Source organism: Lissotriton helveticus, chromosome 5_2, assembly GCF_964261635.1.
Source record: "Lissotriton helveticus chromosome 5_2, aLisHel1.1, whole genome shotgun sequence".
In the NCBI taxonomy this organism is placed as follows: domain Eukaryota; kingdom Metazoa; phylum Chordata; class Amphibia; order Caudata; family Salamandridae; genus Lissotriton; species Lissotriton helveticus.
In genome coordinates this window covers 1,882,720-1,904,717 of record NC_136066.1, presented here as the reverse complement: position 1 = coordinate 1,904,717, position 21,998 = coordinate 1,882,720, and the positions used below count along the sequence as shown (strand labels likewise).

Here is a 21,998-nt window from a genome sequence, read left to right as displayed (position 1 = left end):
ACTCGGGGTCAGCGACCCCTCCAGAGCTCGGTTTACGCCGCCAGGGGTCTCGGGGCCAAGTAAATCAGGATGGAAAACGGGACTCGGCGTGGAGCAACTCGCTCACGCAGCCATCCCGGTCGGCGCCGAAACCACGCCCCCCTGATGATCCACATATAGACTGTGTCTACCCTCAACACCAGGTAAAGGAGCGCAACATACGTCAAACCTCTTCCTCTAAGACCTTGATGGGCAGGGAGGGGAGGCTTCTTCTGTGGCTACAGAAGTCTAAAACTCAGATCTACCACATCCGAGGAGGACAGTGACACGTCAGTGAGGAAACGGGAAGGGTCAAGATCATCTGACCAGTGGACATCTAAGGAGGGCAGCAAAGCCTTAAAAACTCACCATGAAGAACCTCTGAGAAAGGCGAAAAGAAAATACATCTCCACAGAGGCAGACTCCTCTCAACCGGGGAACGTCCGTGTTCTTCCTCTACTGAACTGTCGACATCAAGGCATAAAACTCCTCTCAAAGCCCCGTCAATGGCAACACCACCGTCGACTGTATCGACTACGACTGTCATCACCGTCTGGTCCACTAGACCACTGTCTAAGACGACAGCCGTGGAGGTCTGTCGACAAGAATCCTGTCATCTACTAAGACATAGCTAGTGCTGACCCCAACGACACCATCGGCGACAGCACAGTTGACAGCGAAATTCACCTTGACGACAATGTTGTCGGCGGGACCATCAATGATAAAAATTACAAAGTTGATGAGAAAAGGCTTTAAGCCTGAGTTAACTTCTAGTAGCAAGGTCTCACCTCTTTCACCAGTATTATGCCCCTCCCAAGAGGCATTATGAGCATTATCGATCTCGTGCTCATCTACAACCCAGGTATGATGAGGTACAGATGCCCCCTGTTGCTTGTCCAAGATCTGCAGGCAATGCTGTAACACCATAGTAAGATGTTTCCTGACCCTTCGCAGGAGCAGCCGGTAGTACCACCTAAACCTACCTCTTCTGCTACTCCAAGGCACATTCCTCCAGCTACCACGCCCAGGATTACACCCGCATCTAATATAGCCGCGCCACCAAGGAACGACCGAAAATCAACAGAAGATGACAGAGAAGATGGTGAGATCCCGTAACCTCAACCTCAATGGGATGAGTGGGATGATTAACTTATCCACACTCTGTCGCCTCCACTGCCACATTCTTCAGAGGACATCAGGGGCTTTCATAACCTAATGGACTGGGCTGTAACAAGATTTCACCTCCCAGCTCCGTTAAGTCAGTCTGGTTTCTCCATGACTTCAAAGAACAAGCAAGGTAGTCGGAGCCATCCCAACCCACGTTATCTGGGAGGAGGGGATTAAGGTAATGAGAACCCCAGCTACAGTGGCGATGGTGCCACCTCTCGTGGGCAAAATGTGCAGAGCTACAGAGGATTCCCCCGCTTGCCTCATAGGTCATCCCAAACCGGATTCTGTGATTTCACATGCGGTGCAATGGAGCTCCAAAAATTGTTCTGCTCCCATCTCTATGCCACCAGACAAAGAAGGCAGACGCTTGGACAACTTGGGAAGAGGTTCTCCCTCTTTTCTGCCATTACAGTTCGAGCAGACCACTCTCTGGATCGTTATGATCTGCAAATCTGTTCCAATACCGTTCGCATCGTCGACCTAGTGCCCGATGACAAGATGGAGGAAGCAAGAAAGATTCTCCACGAGGGTGATTGCACTTCCTTTGAGATTATCCACAGGCTTTCACCAATTAGCTGGAGCAGGTACGGATGCTTAGAGCCATGTCCTTTAGACTGGCCTACGATGGAGAAACACTGTTTGGGAAGCATATAGATGATGCGCTAGTGGCTATTAAAAACTGACACAGATACCACTAGGTCCCTCTGCACCCTTCAATTAAATAAGTTGCCTCGAGGCAGACGTTATTCAACAGAGGGGGTTTTGATGCTCCCAACAGTACCATCCCTTCCAATTCCAATACAGACCCGCTTGCCAACATCAGGCATATCATCAACCGCCTGCGGCATCCTATAACAAACAAGACCCTCGTCGGAAGCAACCCACCCCCCAGGGTTGAGATGCAGGTTGTAAACAATGACCTAGTCCAGGTGCCAGTTACGTCCACTCCTTCCCATTCCATGGTGCGAATATTGCCAACTACCTCCCTCAAAGGAGAAAGATAACATTGGACAAATGGGTATTTGATCTGGTCAACTATGGACATACCCCAGGTTTGTGCAGAGACCACCAAACAATCCTCCCAGGGTAGCACACCCACCTGCTCTTCACTTATTGAGAAAACAAGCTCTCTGAATATTGGCTAAGGGTGCAATAGGAAAGGTCCCTTGTTCCCAGAAAGGCATGGGATTCTACTCCCCATGTTTTCCTTATAAGAAAGAAAACCAGGGAATGGAGACCCCTCCTAGACCTCGGGAAGGTAAACAAATTCTTACGTAAACAATCCTTCCACATGATTACTCTCTCCTACATCCTGCTCAACAGCAGAGACTACATGACCTCTCTGGACCTACAAGATGCGTATTTCCACATTCCCATACATCCCAAACGCTGCATAAATCTCAGCTTCACCGTAGCCGGCACCCATTACCGGTTTTGAGTTATCTCATTCGGCCTTACGTCAGCTCCCCGCATTTTCACCAAATGTCTTGCCCCAGTAGCAGCCACACTCGGGAAACAAGGTCATCCAGTATTCCCCTACCTAGACGACTGGCTGCTCAAAGTCTCAACACCACATCAAGCTTTCAAAGCTTATCTCTCGTTTCATAGACTAGGCCTCACTGTGAATTAGTAAGACACAAACAATTGAAGAAGGGTCTGAGGGAAATTTAAAGACCTGCCCAGTTCGTATCCCCCTAACTGTAATCCTAACAACAAAAGAACCGGGGGTCTATAACGGAGCTTCAAGTACTCCGAGCTGCTGCAAAACTCCTACATAAGTGAGTTAGGCGCTAATAGAGCTACATAAGTCTCTATATCAGAATGTGTGCCAGGACAAACCTGTCGAAGGACCTACTGAGATTGTTGGTAAGACCCGTACAGAGATGTGTTGGATTCCCATCAAATAGGTATGTAGATCAAGTGTTCTCATTTGGTCATCCAAAAATGGGGTGGTATGTCTCTTGATCAATGAGACCCATCCATCGCCCTTACTCAATTGGGTCGCACCATCAATCGCTAAGGTACCCATGAACAAATGATAAAGATGGGATCGAGTGCAGTGCAAAAATCAAAAGATGTGTGAGTTAAAAACAAGGGTTAAAGGATCAATAGGCGAAAAACTCTAATGTAATTTGTCCTTTCCCTCAAACAAACAAGAACAATGCAGAGGAAGCAGTCTAAACATATAACTGCATTTACAAGGCCAACATGTTTCAGCCGGTAGGGACAAGATCCCATGGCTTTCTTCAGGGCCAGATTTCTAAGCATTAGCTACTGCATACATAAAGTGAACGTAACGACAATCTGTAAAGGATATACATAAATAGTCCAAAATCGCGTTCCTCTGTACCAAACGGTGTCTCTTACATCTGAATAGTACAGGGAGTGTACCTCACCTCTCCTGGAGCCCAGCTCAGGAAAAAGGAGGCCCTGCTCTGTCCGGCGTTGTCTCATCGCAGGACCCGAGCTTGGTGGAAGGCTTTCACACCGCTGGAACCGTTCTTGAGTTTTACTGATGATTGTGCTTCTCTGAACAAACCCAAAACTCATCCCCAAGGTTCCATCGCAATTTCATCTCAATGAACTTTTCATACTTTATACTTTTACCCAAATCCGGCATCTCCCACTGAAAGGTCTCTCCACATCTTGGACATTAAGCAATGTCTTAAAATCTATCTACATCTTACTTAACTCCGGGAAACTGATCAGCTGTTGGTCTCTTATAGTCCGTCTCGTCAAGGGACTTCAGTCACGAAAGCAACCATCGCATGATAGATTTCTGCTACTATACAGTTTTGCTGCATCAAAGTTGGCGAACCATTCACAACGAAGGTGCACTCGATGAGGGCAGTGTCCACCTTGACTGCTCTGTTTGCAGGTGTGACACTGGAGAAGAAATTCCGTGCTGCGATGTGCAAGAGCACGTGCATGTTCCCGAACTACTGCCTAGAATCGGCGCAGCAAAGGGATGCAGCCATAGGACAGGCAGTCGTACATCATCTGCTTCCATAAGGTGAGCCTCTATAACTGTAGGTGATTAATAATGTTTTTCGAATAGTGTTCATTCCCATTATAGCCTATGATAGTGATACATACTGCTTTACTGGTACAGTGGGACTCCCCCTTCAACAACGAGGAATGATTCAAGCATGTGAATCTATAAAAGATCCAATACTGGAGAACTGCATTTACAGGTAAATAACTCATTCCTTTTCTCGGCAGAGATGTAATGCTTGAACCAGAGGCCGCTTGTAGGGTTTTGCACCTCACCCCTGTTGTGGGGACCCTGAGCAGATAACACAAGGTTTGCACTGCTTTGCAGTATCTCCCACTGCCACCACTGAGAGAGCTGAATCTCCAGTCCTCTTCTGTCTGAGTCTCGGTTCGGTTGTTAGCTCCCACTAGTTCAGCTTTCTGTTTGATTGTTAGATTATCTCCTTCTCTTCTGCTGGCTCATCCGCTACAATGACCGTTTTCTTTCCTGATTGCTAGGATCGTAAACTCTTGAGCACGGCTCAGCAGATGCTTCACGACAGCAAGACAAAAATGGAGCTGATTCGAATGCAGATCGTGAAAGTGACTCAGGGTGCAGGTGTGCCGGAGGAGTCTGGTGACGGCGCAGGTAAGGAGCAGCGTCCGCTTCTTCAGATGCCAGAGGTCCACAGGTAATAGATGTAGGAGACTCCATCAGTTGTGTGCTTGTGTAGGAGGACCTGGGGGACACCACAGGTAGGCTGGATCATGAGCGTCTTCAGACGCCGGGGAGTGTAGTGGCTCCGCCAGTTGTGTACAGGAGGAGCCATGTGACACTGCTGGTAATGTGTACCGTAAGCCTCCTCCGAAGCGGTGGGTGTAGGAGGAGCCTGGGGACACCGCAGGTAAGGTGCACCAACAGCCTCCTCGGAGGCCAGGGGGTGTAGGGGTCTGTAGGAAAGTGCCTCTTGTGCCTCTTGTGACATGGTTAGCCTCCATTTCTTGCCTGATGTGATTTTGAGTTGTAGGTGCACTGGGTCCCTGCCATCCAGGGTCCCAGTGCTGTATCTATATCTATTTCCTAAACACTGTACCACGATTGGCACAACTTCAGCTACTCCTGTAAGTCCCTAGTAAATGGTTACCCCCCCCCCATCACCGATGGGTACTGAAGAGAGTCCACTGGGGCAGCAGCATGTATTGTGCCACCACAGGGACCCCTCGCCAAGATCATGCATAAGGCCACTGCGGGCTGTTTATCTTGGTGCAGAGAAATCCAAAGAGTAGACATGGGACACAGCCCTGTGTGTCATTCCCCCCATATACTCCATAAGGTATTGGTAATTCACCCCCTACCGCAGGCCTTATAGCCCTAAGGCAGGGTGCAGTATATCCTATGTGTGGGCATATCCGCGTGAGCAGACACGCCCCTACAATGTCCAGTCTATTCTGAGATATTGTAAGTGCACAGGGAAACCATGACGAGTGCATGGGCTAGATCCTTTTTTTTACTTGTCAAAGCAAGTTTTCCAAGCTCCGTGATGGCTTTATTGATTTCTAAGGTGTTTGGTACCAAACATCTTGTGTTAATAAATGCTCTCTGATGCCTGTGTTGTATTTATTAATAAATTCACACAGGAGACCCTTTAAGAGGGCCCCTGAAAACCTACCAAGCACTGGTTTGGTCTCTGTTAGAAATGGGATTTCTGGCTGGCTAAGGCTTGCGCCAAAGCCAGGGAGAAACCACCATTCCTAAGTCAGGGTAAGGAAGTCACCCGCCAAGACAACCCCTGCTCACCCTCTTGGTAGCTTGGCACGAGCAGTCAGGCTTATCTCGGCGTCAATGTGTAAAGCATTTGCGCACGCACCCCAGCAACAACACCCCAGGCCCCCCGCAAAAGGAACTCCACACAAGGTATATGTAAAAATAGCCTTTGTATTGCAAAACACATTAGATAGAAACACACACTTTACAATGTGCCAACAGGCATGGGCGGAATTTACAGGGGATTATGTACAGGACAGGGCCCAGGCACCACTGTCAGGAATATGCACTTAGTAGAACTAGCACTTAGAACATATAACAATCAGAAGCTTTACACATGATGCATAATAACATTCAGAGGTGTAGGAAAGACACATAATGTATAAACATACATTCAGCGGTGTAAGGAACAAGGCACATGACTCATCAAATAACATTCAGAGGTGCAGCACAGGAGAACACATGACGTATCAAATACACATTCAGAGGTGCAGGAAAGAACAATTCGCAGAAATTACATTAGCACAGAACTTACATCAAAGTCCAGGTTGCGCCACTGCACCAAAACCTAAACGTGGCAGCTGCCCACTACTTGCTGGGCAGCTGAGGGACAAGACAGGGCCTAAACGGAGCAGCTGCCCACTAAGTGCTGGGCAGCTGTGGAGACAATGGGGCCAATGCTGGAGCCTCGTGGCCCTAAAAAAATAGAATGTCCCCTGACGTTGGAGTCCCCCCTCTGGGGACTCGAAATCAACAAATGGCCCCAAGAGCCTCTTGGGCTCTAAACAAACACTGCGGCACTCCAGAGCCTCTCATTGCTCGTAAAACAAATATGGCCCCTTGAGCCTCTCTGGGGTCGTCAAGAATCGTGCCCAGGGTGGGGGGAGTGGCCCGCTGTCTGCCAGGGCCGCTCTACCACCCCAGATGCCCCAAAACTGGTGGAGCCTCTTGGGGCTCTGAAACAAAGCAATGCCCCAGGGTGCTGGAGGAGGGGGGCGGGCACCGGCAATGTGCCCCGACGCCCCCTCTCCTGGAAATGGGGCCCGGAGCCCTCGTGGCTCGAGAGAAGATGCCCCTAGGTGGAGCCTCTGCGGCTCTGCAAACAAATGCCCCCCGCACTGCCAAACGGAGCCCCACTCACCGGCTTACAGGACTCCTCGTCCGGTCCCCGTCTCCTTTCTCACCTGGTCCCGCTCCTGGGATCGGGTCCTCTCACAGGCAGCGGGCGGGGCTCTCTCACTTGCGAGAGCCTCGCGAGGGACCAGACGGCCTCGGTAGGCTTCTTCTGTGCGCAGGACGGGGCTCCTCTTCCACAACGGAGCCCCCCTGCACCTTCGGCCGCCCTCTTCTCCTCGCGCTGACTGCGGAGGCGGGACTTCCGGGCAGGACGCGCTGCATTTGGCTGGCCCGCCAACCACTTCCGGGTCGTCGCAGGCAGCACGGCGTCCCGGCGGGGTCTGTGCACACTCTTGGGCTGCGGCGGTGAACCACAAGGGGTAGGCTCCCTCTTCAATTTAATTATAAAGCGAGGTGGGCACTCGCTTGGGGGGCATAAAAACAGTACCGTAAATCAGCAATTTGCGGGGCCACACGCACAGTAGGCACCTACTCTTCCCCCCCCACCCCCCAACCACACAAAAAAAAGCAAAGGGCCAGCCACACAGCGCTCCTGGCAGGGGAAACCACGCACTTCCAGGCGCTGTGGGGATAAAGGGGTAAAAGCAAAGCTCTCCCCAGCGCTACTGGCCCAAAAGTCCATCAAAAAGGTCCTGGAGGTCAGGGAGGCAAAGCAGGACCCAGGGCCAGCACACAGGGCACTCCAGCAAGGAGACAGCCCCCATGGTGGTTCCTCCTGGGCCCCACCATCAGCAAGGCCCCCTCTTTCAGGGTTCAGGAAGTAGAGGGGTCCTCCAGGCATCCAGGATATCCAGGGGCTGGGCAGGGCCCTGGGCCCCAGCAGCCGCATGCCCCTGGTAGATTCCATTCAGAAACAAGAACATTTTGTAAGGAGACACATCCCCTTTTTATACAGCAAATCCCTTTGTCTCAGGGTGCAGAGTGGGGGAGAAACCAGTCGCAGCCGGTTTTGGAGCACTCTTGATGTGCTCAGCCACCCTTCCTATTCACCAGGCAGGCTAGGGTCATCAGTCGCACCACAGGGGGCGGAGCTAGCATTGTATGGGGAAAGCCAGCCCTATTCAGGACCCAGGTGCACCCCTCCCTCACATCAGCATGCTAATCTCTCCATTCACCACCGGGGTAGACCCATTCAGACTCCTAGAGCCAGGCTCACCAGCCAGCTCCAGCCAATCACACGCCTGCACACTCACTGCACATGCACACCCATGTCTAGAAGTGGCACTTCCATATTAGACACATCTGGGGACCACGGTTCGATCCCCGGCTCCGGCGGCAGGTCAGCCCAGCACCATGTGACTCTGGGCAATAGCTCGCTTAATCTTCCCGACGGCCCCCCAGCGCCTAGAGACCCTTACGGGTGATTGTGCGCTTTACAAAAGTGGACTTTACTTTTTTACTTTATGAACACCGCACACATCATTGCGCAGCATTCAATCACACAAGTCTGCACATACAAGACTCGAGCCTGCACACCCCACGCATCAGGAACTACCAGGGACACATACATTCCCCATGCATTCCTATGGGAGGGCAGGCCTATCTCACCACACGCACTCAGAGTGCACACGCACTTTCCACTGGGACAGTGAAAGTGTGCAGAAACCAAGAATCACCATCCCCAGGTCACATATAAAAAGCAAAAAGTTCAGGGGTGAACCTGCCAGAAGGGCCAAGTCCAACAGTCTCTGACTTGTTTTCCCCAGTCTGCCGCCACCAGGCAAGTTTCTGACCTCCTGGGTGAGAGCCCGCGCCCTGAGGACAGAGACAAAGCCTGCTGTAGGTGGCGGTGCTTCACACCTTCTCCAGGACAGGATGGCCTTCCTCAACGGGAAGCTTTTGCTGCCTTTCAAATCCAACCCAAAACCTCCAGATATTGGGGAAGCCAACCCCCCTTTCCAGCTCCACTTTTGGCCGGAGGAAAGGTGTGAAAATTAGTTAGATCAGGCAGATAGTCCCCAATTAGCCAACACCACCCCTAGGCGAGTTGAACCCCTATCTTGAAATTCAACCATCTTCGGATGGTGGAGAAACGGGGTAATGCCCCTTCCGACTGGCCAATTCAATTTTATTTTTTATGATGACGGAACTCCGTGGAGATCCACATAAACTGAGAAACAGACAACACAATAATAAGGATTCTAGGGCCAGATGTAGGAGCCTAAATACCGGTCGGTAACGGCCGTTTTCGGCCGTTACCGACCGGTATTTAAGAATTAGCATGTAGGGGCATAATTTTACAGAATCGGTAAATTTACCGATTCGGTAAATTTACCGAATCTGTAAAATACCGAATCGGTATTTTTACCGATTCGGTACCTTCCAGATGTAGGTGGGACTCTTCTGAGTCCCAAAGGCCCTACAAATTCGGTATTTTACCACCCAATCCAATTGGGTGATAAAATACCGATTCCAGGTGTGCATGCACATGTGTGCATGCACACATAGCCATGTGACAGACAGACATGCCCTTAGGGCATGTCTGTGTGCCACATGGCACACATGCCCGTCTTTGGGGTGCTAGAGGGTGTCAAAGTGACACCCCCTGCACCCTTGCTAAAATCGGTATTTACCGATTCTGTAATTACAGAATCGGTATTTCCCATTGAATCCTATGGGCTTCAAGGCCCATAGGAATCAATGGGCAATACCGATTTGGTATTTACAGATTCGGTAAATACCGAATCTTAACGATTCGGTATTTACAGAATCTGTAATACCTACATCTCCCCCCTTCAAATTTACCGACTCTTAAATACCGAATCGGTAAAATTTGGTATTTAAGAGTCGGTAAATATGAACTACCTACATCTACCCCCTATTGTGATAACACAGAGAATGTTCCTTCCCGACAAGGCACCAGCGAGTCCTAAGCGGAATCCAACATTATAAAAAGTCTTCAGATTAAAACATAGCAATATAATATACGGTACAAAATGATTAAAAATACCCCTCATGCCCTAAGTTCAAAAGTGTAGGAGGTAAATAACATAGGATAAAAGCAGCTGTTCCCTACATACCTAATGAGCCTTAGTACATGTTTAAAAAAGTTTAAGATTCTAAGACCGAACATTTCATTTGGCGGCTCATAGAGAGAATCAATTAGTGCTGAGTCCAGAGGAATAGATAGCTGTAGACCTATTCGTCTCATCCATTTTCGCCGACACAATTGTAATGCTGGGCAAATAAATAATGCAATAATGCAGGACATTCTTTCACACATTACAAATCAGTGATGAACCATACCATTTTGACAATAAAGGATTTAAAGGGAGCATACCCAGCCTCAGTAATAGCCAAAAACGGAGCACACCATGTGGCAAGTTCCAAGAAATATATCCCTGTACTTTATTTATCACGCAGGAATCAATAACCGGATGGACACCCCTCTTCAGAGTGCAAGCTTCCCTATCCCTTGTGAAACTTGTTTCCCTAGTGGCCAGTTTCAGAGTGGCCCTTAATTGATCGATAAGGTAATGAGCGGGGACTGATCTAATTGCAGCAAATCAACCGCAGTCCTAAAATTTCTAAAAATTAATGACTGTTCATTCAAACATTCTAAAACTTCTTTCTGAAGTAAAGATCTTGGTGTACCAAAATCACCCTTTACCAAACCTACGTCCCAACCCACTATCCCTGCGAGACCTTGTCCCCAGGTACTTCTCAATCCAATTTCTAACCAGAGGGCGACCATGGAACATGCCGAATTAACTGTGGCTAAACTTCTTAAAATTCGGCCTTCCGATTCATTTAAAAATCCCCATTTCCGTACATCGATCAATTCCATACCATACAGCAGGGAGGCGGGGATTTTTGCTCAAACCCCGCCAATAAAAGTGCAAATTGTCGTTTTCCGGTAGACTTATAAAGGGAACCCATGCTTTTACCCTGAGTGATGGCTTTAGAGAAAATATTTTCAGTGTGGGCTTTATTGCTTAGGTTGCCACACACTATTTTTCCTAAAAAGGTATATGGTTTTACAAGTTCCAATTTTTGCCCACTTACAGACCATACAAAATGTCCACACTTCAGCTTCTTTCTTCCATGCATACACAACGCATACGCAATTTTATTTTTTGATATATTAATCATTAAATGGTGAGCCTCAGCAAATGTATGGAGTGTCTGCGTTCGATCCAAAATTACTATGTCGTCAGCATAGAGTAGGTACACAATCTGTTTTCCCCCCAATTACCAGGGCAATGCCCTCACTTTGGGCCAGATTGTGAGGGAGATCAGGGATATATGGGGAGATCGCCTCTCCAAGTTGCCTGCTTCTGACTGCGAGGACCTAAAAAGAGACAACGCCCTGATGACCTTTTTGCTCTGCACCTATTCCCACCATTGCTGCCAACGACCAACCAGCTGTGCTCTTGTAGTCCCCAAGCTCTTACAACCTTCTCCCTCGAAGGAACCTGTATTGCTTTGCCCACTTGCGTATCTGAACTTATGCACACCACTTACTCACACAGAAACTCCAACACTCCTCTGGAGGTAAAAATGAGCTTTATTAATATTGTAGGCAAAGGCAATAAGTCACTGAAGCTAATAAATTCTTAGGCACCGACTGAAAGGCAATAGACAATGAATACACCACGCTATATATCTATAAATATGAAACTGTGAATACAGGTATATAAACAGTTAATGTTCAAAGCACCTCACCAGATGCGTCCGCACCGGAGAATTCAACATCCCTGGCCAAGCACTGAACACCAAGTCGGGAACCCTGTAGAGACCGGGGGCTCAGGAAGTAATCTCTCCGGGCACCAAAGTTGTCCCGCGAGTGCGTCCGCTCCAAGACTGAGTTCCTGAGCTCCACCCCACAGACACCGCTTTTTATAATTTAAATCAACATGTTCGAGAAGCCTCTAGCAGGCGCTCTCGCCCATCTATTCACAGGTGCTGGCCCCATCTCTGCATCAGACCCATCCAGACAGACCTGGCCAGATTCTGTTTGGGCTGTGTCGAGGCAAAAGACAGTCCTTTCCCTATCTCCGGCCTTGGAGCTTTGCACGACCATACTCCCTCTATCCTAGAGAAAAGCATAGAATGCACGAAAACACGCTGAAGGTACAACATAACCTCATGAGGCATCCTCACGAGATGCCTCGCACCAGCTTGTACTGGTTTACGTGAAAAACATGTTTGTTACTGCTGAAGTGTAACTACAGGGCAAGGCAGCACTAAATGGAAGTGCGGTGCAACAGAATGGAAGATCAGAGCATTGCATGGAATCGAGGTCAACATGTAATTTAGCACTTGTAAAATGGCAAATGCAGTACAGAACCCCACCGGACATCGTAAGCCCTCCTGTGCTGTGTGCTTTCCAGTGGCTCCCTCCTTTGCGCACCAGCTTCCAAGACCCTCCGCACGCTGCTCCCGGGCCGAACCGGGATGCTCCTGAACTTCTCCTGCTGGAACTTTGGACCTGCTCTCAACATCGTCCTAAAACGAGAAGGTGACGTTCGTGAAAGCATTGCCTTAATTTATGCATTTTTATGCTTTTTCCCTATTGTTTTCAAAGGTGCTTAATTGCGCATAAAAGCAATGTTTTCCAAACTTTGGAAAATCATAACTCCGTAAGTACTTACCTTAGAACTGTGTTCTTGGTCTTAAAAATTACATAAAAATGTATACTATTTTATAAATTGGTCTCCGATTTATTCTTGAGTGTGTGTCTCATTTGTTGCCCCTGTGAGTACAACAAATGCTTAGCCCCACCCTCTGTGAGGCCTAACTACTCAGCCACCCTATCACAAAAAGAGTACTAGTATTATCTTCCTTAACCTCTGTGTACCGTTTGGGGATCCACTGGACTCTATATGGTGCATTAAAACAGAGTACACTGTACGGAGAGACGGCTTCCTACAGAGACTCCCATCAGTTGTGTGCAGGAGGACCCAGGGGGCCCCACAGGTAAGGTGCCCCATGGGCCTCCTCGGAGGGTGTAGGGAACTCCATCAGCGGTGTGCAGGCAAGCCGTGGGGCACCGCAGGTAAGGTGCATGTTCAGCCTCCTCGAGGCTGGGGAGGTTTGGGGGACTCCATCAGTTGTGTGCAGGAGGAGCACAACACACTCCCTGGCTAGAGGGCTCCGCAAGCATTGTATATCGCAGTCTCCATCCGTAGTTTGGGAGATCACATCTAATGTTCATCAGACCCTCTGTAGCCAAGGGTTCCACTGTTGATGCACTTTGGAAGCTCCATTAAAGGCAAGATATTACACTTGTAATGTACGCTGAAGGCTGCATTTGTGGCGTGATAAAAAATAATTCTGAAGCCCAGATGTGAAGGCACTGCTCTCCCTGCCCTGGGGGGCAGTTTACATTTTGCCTGCCCTTGTCTGTGGTCGCCCGGCCGTACATGGGGCAGTCTACAGTCGCTAGGGTCTGGCTGCTTTTGGGCAGATGGGACTCTAGGTCTGAGGTTTCCAATGGTGGCTGTAGCCTCTTCCATTGGAAGCACTGTGCTTTCAATGGACTCCCAGTAGTGTGGGGCACCCATGAGTTTAGCAGGGCCACTCTGCCAAGCGCTGAGTGGCCCAAGTGAAACCTTTGACCGCTGTGGCCTGCTAGGGCTGCTGACCGCCTCTACATGGTCCTATCCCTCAAATCACACCTATGTCCTGGTCTCCCACAGGCATAGACTTTTATTGATGCTTTGTGTCGTTTTGGTGCTTTCTGTGTAAAACTTAAAAAGTTCAAAAAATCTAGGCCTTTAATCTGATTTTTGACTGTCTTCCCCATTTTGTGTATTACATTTGTTCCTCGTTTTACGAAATTGGGTTTGGAATTTTGTTTTTTTATAACATTGGTTTGAGGTTTTCTGTTATACTAACAGGTTTTCTTTGAGGAAAAGCCTGTTGCTCTTGATTCCTCGGGGTAAACCCTGGTTATTTCATTGAAGCTGTTTTGACGTAGCAAGATACTGTCAAATTGGTGGGACCTGTCCTTATAAACAAGTGATTCAGAATCTCTCAGCTGCCGCCTTCTCAGCCTTTGTGCCTCTGGGTTCTTGGGGTGCGCCTCTGCTGTCCCAGGGGGGGGGTGCCTCTGCTGTCCCGGGGGAGCGCCTCTTCTGTCCCGGGGGGGGGGGGGGTGCCTCTGCTGTCCCGGGAGAGGGGGGGGAGGGAACCTCTGCTGTCCCGGGAGAGGGGGGGGAGGGAACCTCTGCTGTCCCAGGGGGGGGCGCCTCTGGTGTCCCAGGGGGGGCCCCTCTGGTGTCACGGGGGCGCAACTCTGGTGTCACGGGGGGGGGCGCCTCTGTGGTCCCGGGGTGTGCCTCTGGTGTCCCGGGGTGGGGGGTGCACCTCTAGTGTCCCGCGGTGGGGTGCGCCTCTGGTGTCCCGCGGTGGGGTGCACCTCTGGTGTCCCGGGGTGGGGTGCGCCTCTGGTGTCCCGGGGTGGGGTGCGCCTCTGGTGTCCCGCGGTGGGGTGCACCTCTGGTGTCCCGGGGTGGGGTGCGCCTCTGGTGTCCCGGGGTGGGGTGCGCCTCTGGTGTCCCGGGGAGGGGTGCGCCTCTGGTGTCCCGGGGTGGGGTGCGCCTCTGGTGTCCCGCGGTGGGGTGCGCCTCTGGTGTCCCGCGGTGGGGTGCGCCTCTGGTGTCCCGGTGTGGGGTGCGCCTCTGGTGTCCCGGGGTGGGGTGCGCCTCTGGTGTCCCGCGGTGGGGTGCGCCTCTGGTGTCCCGGGGTGGGGTGCGCCTCTGGTGTCCCGCGGTGGGGTGCGCCTCTGGTGTCCCGCGGTGGGGTGCGCCTCTGGTGTCCCGCGGTGGGGTGCGCCTCTGGTGTCCCGGGGTGGGGGGTGCGCCTCTGGTGTCCCGGGGTGGGGTGCGCCTCTGGTGTCCCGCGGTGGGGTGCGCCTCTGGTGTCCCGGGGTGGGGGGTGCGCCTCTGGTGTCCCGGGGTGGGGTGCGCCTCTGGTGTCCCGGGGTGGGGTGCGCCTCTGGTGTCCCGGGGTGGGGGGTGCGCCTCTGGTGTCCCGGGGTGGGGTGCGCCTCTGGTGTCCCGGGGTGGGGTGCGCCTCTGGTGTCCCGGGGTGGGGGGTGCGCCTCTGGTGTCCCGGGGTGGGGTGCGCCTCTGGTGTCCCGGGGTGGGGTGCGCCTCTGGTGTCCCGGGGTGGGGTGCGCCTCTGGTGTCCCGCGGTGGGGTGCACCTCTGGTGTCCCGGGGTGGGGGGTGCGCATCTCGTGTCCCGGGGTGGGGGGTGCACCTCTGGTGTCCCGCGGTGGGGTGCGCCTCTGGTGTCCCGGGGTGGGGTGCGCCTCTGGTGTCCCGGGGTGGGGTGCGCCTCTGGTGTCCCGGGGTGGGGTGCGCCTCTGGTGTCCCGGGGTGGGGTGCGCCTCTGGTGTCCCGGGGTGGGGGGTGCGCCTCTGGTGTCCCGGGGTGGGGTGCGCCTCTGGTGTCCCGGGGTGGGGTGCGCCTCTGGTGTCCCGCGGTGGGGTGCGCCTCTGGTGTCCCGGGGTGGGGGGTGCACCTCTGGTGTCCCGCGGTGGGGTGCGCCTCTGGTGTCCCGCGGTGGGGTGCGCCTCTGGTGTCCCGGGGTGGGGTGCGCCTCTGGTGTCCCGGGGTGGGGTGCGCCTCTGGTGTCCCGGGGTGGGGTGCGCCTCTGGTGTTCGGGGGGGGGGGTGCGCCTCTGGTGTCCCGGGGTGGGGGGTGCGCCTCTGGTGTCCCGGGGTGGGGTGCGCCTCTGGTGTCCCGGGGTGGGGGGTGCGCCTCTGGTGTCCCGGGGTGGGGTGCGCCTCTGGTGTCCCGGGGTGGGGTGCGCCTCTGGTGTCCCGGGGTGGGGTGCGCCTCTGGTGTCCCGGGGTGGGGTGCGCCTCTGGTGTCCCGCGGTGGGGGGTGCACCTCTGGTGTCCCGCGGTGGGGTGTGCCTCTGGTGTCCCGGGGTGGGGTGCGCCTCTGGTGTCCCGGGGTGGGGTGCGCCTCTGGTGTCCCGGGGTGGGGTGCGCCTCTGGTGTTCGGGGGGGGGGGCGGGAGGGTGCCTCTGGTGTCCGGGGGGGGGGGCGGGAGGGTGCCTCTGGTGTCCGGGGTGGGTGCAGGGGGGCCTCTGGTGTCCGGGGGGGCCCTCTGATGTTCTAGGAGGGTGCGCCTCTGGTGTCCCCGGGTGCATGTTCTCTCACTGTGGGGACTGTGATGAAATGTTTCCCTGACCTGGTGTTTCATGTTCCTCATTTGCGCCGTCTTGTAGATGTTTGCTCCATGTAACACTTGGTATTGTGTCTTCCTTACTTTTCAGTCCGGGTGGAACCCTCCTTCAGTGCCTTGGAGCTCCGCCTCGAGGAGCTACGCCATCACCTGCGTGTTGAGACTGCTGTCTCTGAGGGAGCTAAGAATGTGGTGAAACTGCTCAGAGGCTGGAAGCTGCAGGATCGGAAGGTTCTGGCTGAGGTGAGAGTCAGTGGATGAAGACTGCCATCCCTAGGCTGCCAGCATGTCTACATGAGGTCTGTTCTGTCACAGAGATCCTAGCCAGACCAGGTGCGCATGCATCATAATGTCAAAAATGTGGTTGCTGCGGAATCCGAACTGGGAGGAGTCTAGGATCGAGTTTTCTTTGGTGAAGGCGGTCAGCTGGGTGTTGTCAGGAGTGGTCAGGAAAGAGTCTCTAAAGCTCAAAAAAGACATTATGCCCGTGGTAAAAGATCTGGGCACCTTTACTTTTGACTTCATAGAGCCATTTCACTTAGGTTAGTCTCGTTGTGGCTGCAAATATTGTTTCCTACGCAATCGAGACATTTCAAGATGGCTGCCCATGTTTGCCTGCAAGTAAGTTAAATATTCACGTATATACAGCGTGCAAAGAGGCCATCAATTTTCAAAGAGCTATTTCTGGTGACAGGCTGACAAGTAGTTTGTTAGCCTCTCCTGTGTTCATTTCTACATTTCAAGAGAGAAAGAGTAAAGGACAGCTGAGAGTTTCTCACAATTATTCCTCAAGGAAATTTACAGAGTATTTTGAAAATAAGGAAGGGACATAGACTAAGACCTTTACCGGATTAGTACTCTCATTACAGAATTAGAAGTCAAATTATTGACATGGCATACCAAGAAGAGATATATATTTATACACCAACTCCTTTCACAACGGTCTTGCCTCTGTAATTAAAAGAAAAAGAATATGCCAATTATTGATTAATAGAAACACGTCAAATAAGAATAAAATAGTCAGGAAGATAACGTTTATAAGATACAGGTATAATAGGTTGAGACAAGCTAGGATTAGTTTGCTCTGTGTAATCATAGAAGTTATGAGTTTTTGTGTTGCAGCTCTCCTACCTGAATAAGACACCTCAAGAGGGAAAGTAATTATAGAGAGTCACAGTGTATCGTACAGTAGAAGTGGTTATATGAAGTTCTTCTCTTGCAGGCATCTACAAGGAGAGTAGCTCGAGCCAGTACCCAGAGGGAATCCAGTGGCAGCCTATCTTTTTCTTCCCAATCCCCTTTCCCCCTCTCTGCTACTAGTGAGCATATATCGCCAGCACTAGTGTAGTAGGGGATTGAGAAAATATTTGTATGCTCCTGTGGAAACTAAAGTTCTGGTGACAGGTACTTGACAGGTGTTCACGATACTCTCTGACTTTGGCGGCGAAGGATAAGAGGGAGATGGGCTGGTAGTTTTTCAGGTCTGTCGGGTCGTCCGTGGGCTTCTATTTTGATCTTTATTTGCTTTGGACCGAGGATCTCTGCAAAGAGACACTATAAAATCATCCAGATCGGGCCCCTCCGCTCCCTCCTTCAGGTCTCTGACACGTATATTGTCTCTCCTGGACCTGTTGTCCAGGTCTTCGTTCTTCAATAGGCCCAGTTGTAGCTGTGTGTTTAGGAGCTGTACCTTGTTGTCCATCACTCTCTTATCTAGCTCTTGTGTTTGGACCTCTGTCTCAACAACCGCGTCCCTATAGAGTCCACATCCTGGTGCAGTGAGGTCATCTTTTCTGACGGGTCCGATTTTCAATTGTTCCATTGAGGCCTGGAGGTCGCCCTTTAATTCATTACGCAGCTCCATTTTAAAGTCTTTCAGGGATGCCAGCAGGTCCTCCTTGGTCAGCGCCATGCTGGATTTAGTACTCACTTGCTCGCAAGCTTGTATTTTATTTGTAGGTGTAAAGTAGTTTTACACCTTGGTTGTGGATTTTTTAGGTCACATAGATTCGGTCTCCACCACCCACCAGGGAATCCTGGGCCCCTTTTTTCACTAGGGGTGCCTGGCACCCACCTCTATGCTATCTCTTGCTTCTGTAAAGACTTCCCTGGTGTGTGCCTTGGGGTTATCAACGAAGTAAAGAGTGGGGCTCCTTGTGGTGTCTGTCATCAATGGCGGCCATCTTGGGGTCAGTCAAGGACTGTGTGTCCAGGCCTCATTCACTGTCTCCTGTGACCTCTCAGGGAGCCCCACTAGGGGCCTCCGGTTCCTCAAGGGACTCCGGGAGAGTCCCTTGTGCTGGCCCCCAAAGGGTTACTTCATCTAGTATTTTAAGTCAGACGGGACTGTGGGAGTACCCTCTCCGCCCTTGGTGTATCTGTGCCTCCAAGAGCCCCTTCTAGCCGGTGTTGTGGGTCGAGGGCTATTGTACCCTGGGGGGGTCCCCCTCGATCCTACTCCCCCCGCCCCCCTCTGGGACCTCGCTACATTTGGCCGGTATCTTCTCCGGACCACACAGGACCCGATCTTCTTCTCTGCGCTCCTCCTAATGTGCTTGCTGGTTTCTCACCCTCTGACAGTAGGTGTTTGCCTCGGGCTCCTTCTCTGGTAGTGCTCACCCCGTCCTCCTTTCTACTTCTCAGGGTCTGCGTTCGCGGCGGGACAGCGCCATCTTGTTTCGCGCCACCTCCTCGATTTGTCCTCCGTTATCTTTTAAGCGGCACAGCCGATTCCGCTGTTACCCTCAATGCACTGTGTCTTTATAGACCCATTCCGGTGTTTATCGACTATGTTGGGGCTCGATGTCTCCTCTGGCAGCAAGCTGGTGACGGAGCCTCAAAGGACCACGTCCATTCAGCCATCTTGCTTGGCCACGCTCCCCTCTTCCACCTTTTAATGAGGCACTAACCGGTATCCTACTGGGAGCATGGGTGAAGCTGCGCTCTGTACCTCCTGTCAGTTGGCAGATAGCTTGGTGCCATCGCCCTGCTTTGAGTAGCCAGGTCTCTGCAGCATAACATTGATGCCTGAAAGTCTAGTGGCACAGGTGTTCACCAGGAGGGTCAATCCAAACTTTTTCCATACTTCTCCACCGGACCGTACAAGTGCATTGAGACCTCCGGCTGAAGCATGTTCTCATCCATCAGCTTTGCCCTTCACTCTTTCAATACCAGTTGCCTGCTTGGCCGCAACTACTATGTGCTTTGGACCCAAGTGGCCCAGGTTTTGCCTACTGCTTCGGAAGACCACCTACTTTCTCTCAAACCATCCAAGGAGGCCGCTGTGCAGTGTGTTGATAAAATCATCACTTCCGGGCTGGGAAGATCTGCGAGAGGTGGGGCTGATCAGATTCCTCTGGTCTTCAGTCGAGGCCTCCCGTCAGTTCAGCTAGCTGGAGTTGTGAGTGATTCTCTTGGCATTGAAGGCCTTGCTTCCCACGCCATCAAAGGGAGGCTTTTACAGATGCTCATGGACAACACCGTCGCCATGTGGTACTGCAGCAAGCAGTGCGGGGAGGGGTAGTGGACCCTGTCAGGAGGCTCTATCTCTGGATGTGGCTCTATCATCAGGGAATTTTCCTGGTGCAGCTCCACCTGACGGGATCTTTAAATGCCAGGGCAGACTAACTCAGCCGCCGACTTAGTGGATCACAAATGGTAGTTACACCTGGAGGTGATATAGGGTATCTTTTGTGAATAAGGAAAAACCCAGGCTCGATCTCTGCGCCAGCATCAAATACTCACAATGTCAGCAATTTTGTGAGCTAGAGTTCGCAAGACGGCGCTTTCTGAGACGCATTCTGCCTAAAGTCGGGCTCAGGTCTCTTGTATGTCTACCCACCACTATCTCTTTTGCCCCAAGTTTTGAAGCAGTTGAGGAACAACTGTGCCCAAATAATCCTAGTGGCTCTGGATTGGGCACAGTGTGTGGAACCTGGTACTCCTGGGCATGAGCATCTGAACTCCACTCAGGCTGCCGCCTTCAATCAATCAGAGTACTTGTAGAGCGTGCTACTTACCCGTGAGGGTCTCGAGGTGCTGAGGGGAGGGGGGTGCTGCTACTGCTCGAAGAGCCAGGTCTTGAGGAGTCTTCTGAAGGCGAGTAGGTCTTGTGTCTGCCGTATGTGGGTAGGGAGGGTGTTCCAGGTCTTGGCGGCGAGGTAGGAGAAGGATCGGACGCCGGAGGTCGTTTGTTGGATGGAGGGGGACAGTGGCGAGGCTGGTGTAGTGGAGCTGGCGGGTGGGGGTGTAGAAGCGGAGTCTGCTGTTCAGGTAGGCTGGTCCGGCGTTGTGGAGTGCTTTGTGTGCGTGGGTGAGGAGCTTGAAGGTGATCCTCTTGTCGACGGGGAGCCAGTGTAGGTCTCTCAGGTGGGGGGTGATGTGGCTGTGGCGGGGGACGTTTACGATCAGTCGGGTGGAGGCGTTTTGGATGCGTTGTAGTCGTCGCAGGTGTTTGGCTGGGATTCCTGCGTAGAGTGCGTTGCCGTAGTCCTGTCTGCTGCTGACGAGGGCTTGTGTCACCGTTCTTCTTGTATCGGTCAGGATCCACTTGTAGATCCTGCGGAGCATGCGGAGTGTGTTGTAGCAGGAGGAGGAGACGGCGTTGAGCTGCTTAGACATGGAGAGGGAGGAGTCGAGCATGAATCCTAGGTTGCGTGCCTGGTCGGTGGGTGTTGGAGCTGTTTCTAGTGTGGTCGGCCACCATGAGTCATCCCAGGCTGAGGGGGTGGGTCCGAGTATGAGTACCTCCGTCTTGTCCGAGTTCAGCTTCAGATGGCTGCTCCTCATCCAGTCGGCGACGGCCTTCATTCCCTCGTGGAGGTTGGTTTTGGCGGTGTGTGGGTCCTTGGTGAGGGAGAGGATGAGCTGGGTGTCGTCGGCGTAGGAGATGATGTTGAGGTCGTGCTTTTCGGGCCACTTGTGCGAGGGGGGCCATGTAGACGTTGAACAGCGTCGGGCTGAGGGATGAGCCCTGGGGGACGCCGCAGATGATGTCGGTGGCTTTGGATCGGAAGGGTGGGAGGCGGACTATCTGGGTTCTGCCGGAGAGGAAGGACGTGGTCCAGTCAAGGGCCTTCTCTTGGATTCCGGCTTCTAGGAGACGTGTCTTTAGAGTGCAATGGCTGACCATGTCGAAGGTAGCAGGCCGGTCCAGGAGGATGAGGGCTAATGTTTCACCGTTGTCTAGTTGGTGCCTAATGTCGTCTGTGGCGGCGATGAGGGCTGTCTCGGTGCTGTGGTTTCATCTGAATCCGGACTGGGACGGGTCCAGGATGTTGTTGTCTTCCAGGTGGCGGGCCAATTGCCTGTTGACGATTTTCTCGATGACCTTTGCCAGGAACGGGAGCAGGGAGATGGGCCGGAAGTTCTTGAGGTCCTTGGGATCCGCCTTGGGCTTCTTGAGGAGGGCGTTGATTTCGGCGTGCTTCCAGCTTTCCGGGAATGTTGCTGTTTCGAAGGAGATGTTGATGACCTTCCGTAGTTGGGGTGCGATGGCTGCGTCTGCTTTGTTGAATACGTGGTGTGGGCACGGGTCTGACGGAGATCCTGAGTGGATGGAGTTCATGACCTTGCGTGTCTCGTCGTCGTGGACGTTGAACAAGGAGGTCAGGCGGATGGTGCAGGTGGCGTTCACAGAGGAGGTGGAGTCTGGCGTAGTGGGGCGGTCGTGGTGTTGAAGCTGTCGTGGATGTCAGTGATCTTGCGGTGGAAGAAGCTGGCTAGTGAGTCGCACAGTCCTTGTGATTGCGGGATGTCGTTGGCGCTGGGGTTGGAGAGTTCCTTTACGATGCT

The 21,998-nt window shown here is 52.3% G+C and overlaps 1 protein-coding gene across 1 annotated transcript in view; it reads left to right on the top strand.

Annotated features, from left to right (window-relative positions):
• PKN3 (protein kinase N3) overlaps positions 1 to 21,998 on the top strand; it is a 335,392-nt gene that overhangs the window by 42,575 nt on the left and 270,819 nt on the right. The window contains exons 4-5 of the mRNA XM_078646592.1: positions 4,681 to 4,810; positions 16,297 to 16,448. Of these exons, the coding sequence (XP_078502718.1) occupies positions 4,681 to 4,810; positions 16,297 to 16,448 (282 nt within the window). The remainder of the gene's footprint in view (positions 1 to 4,680; positions 4,811 to 16,296; positions 16,449 to 21,998) is intronic.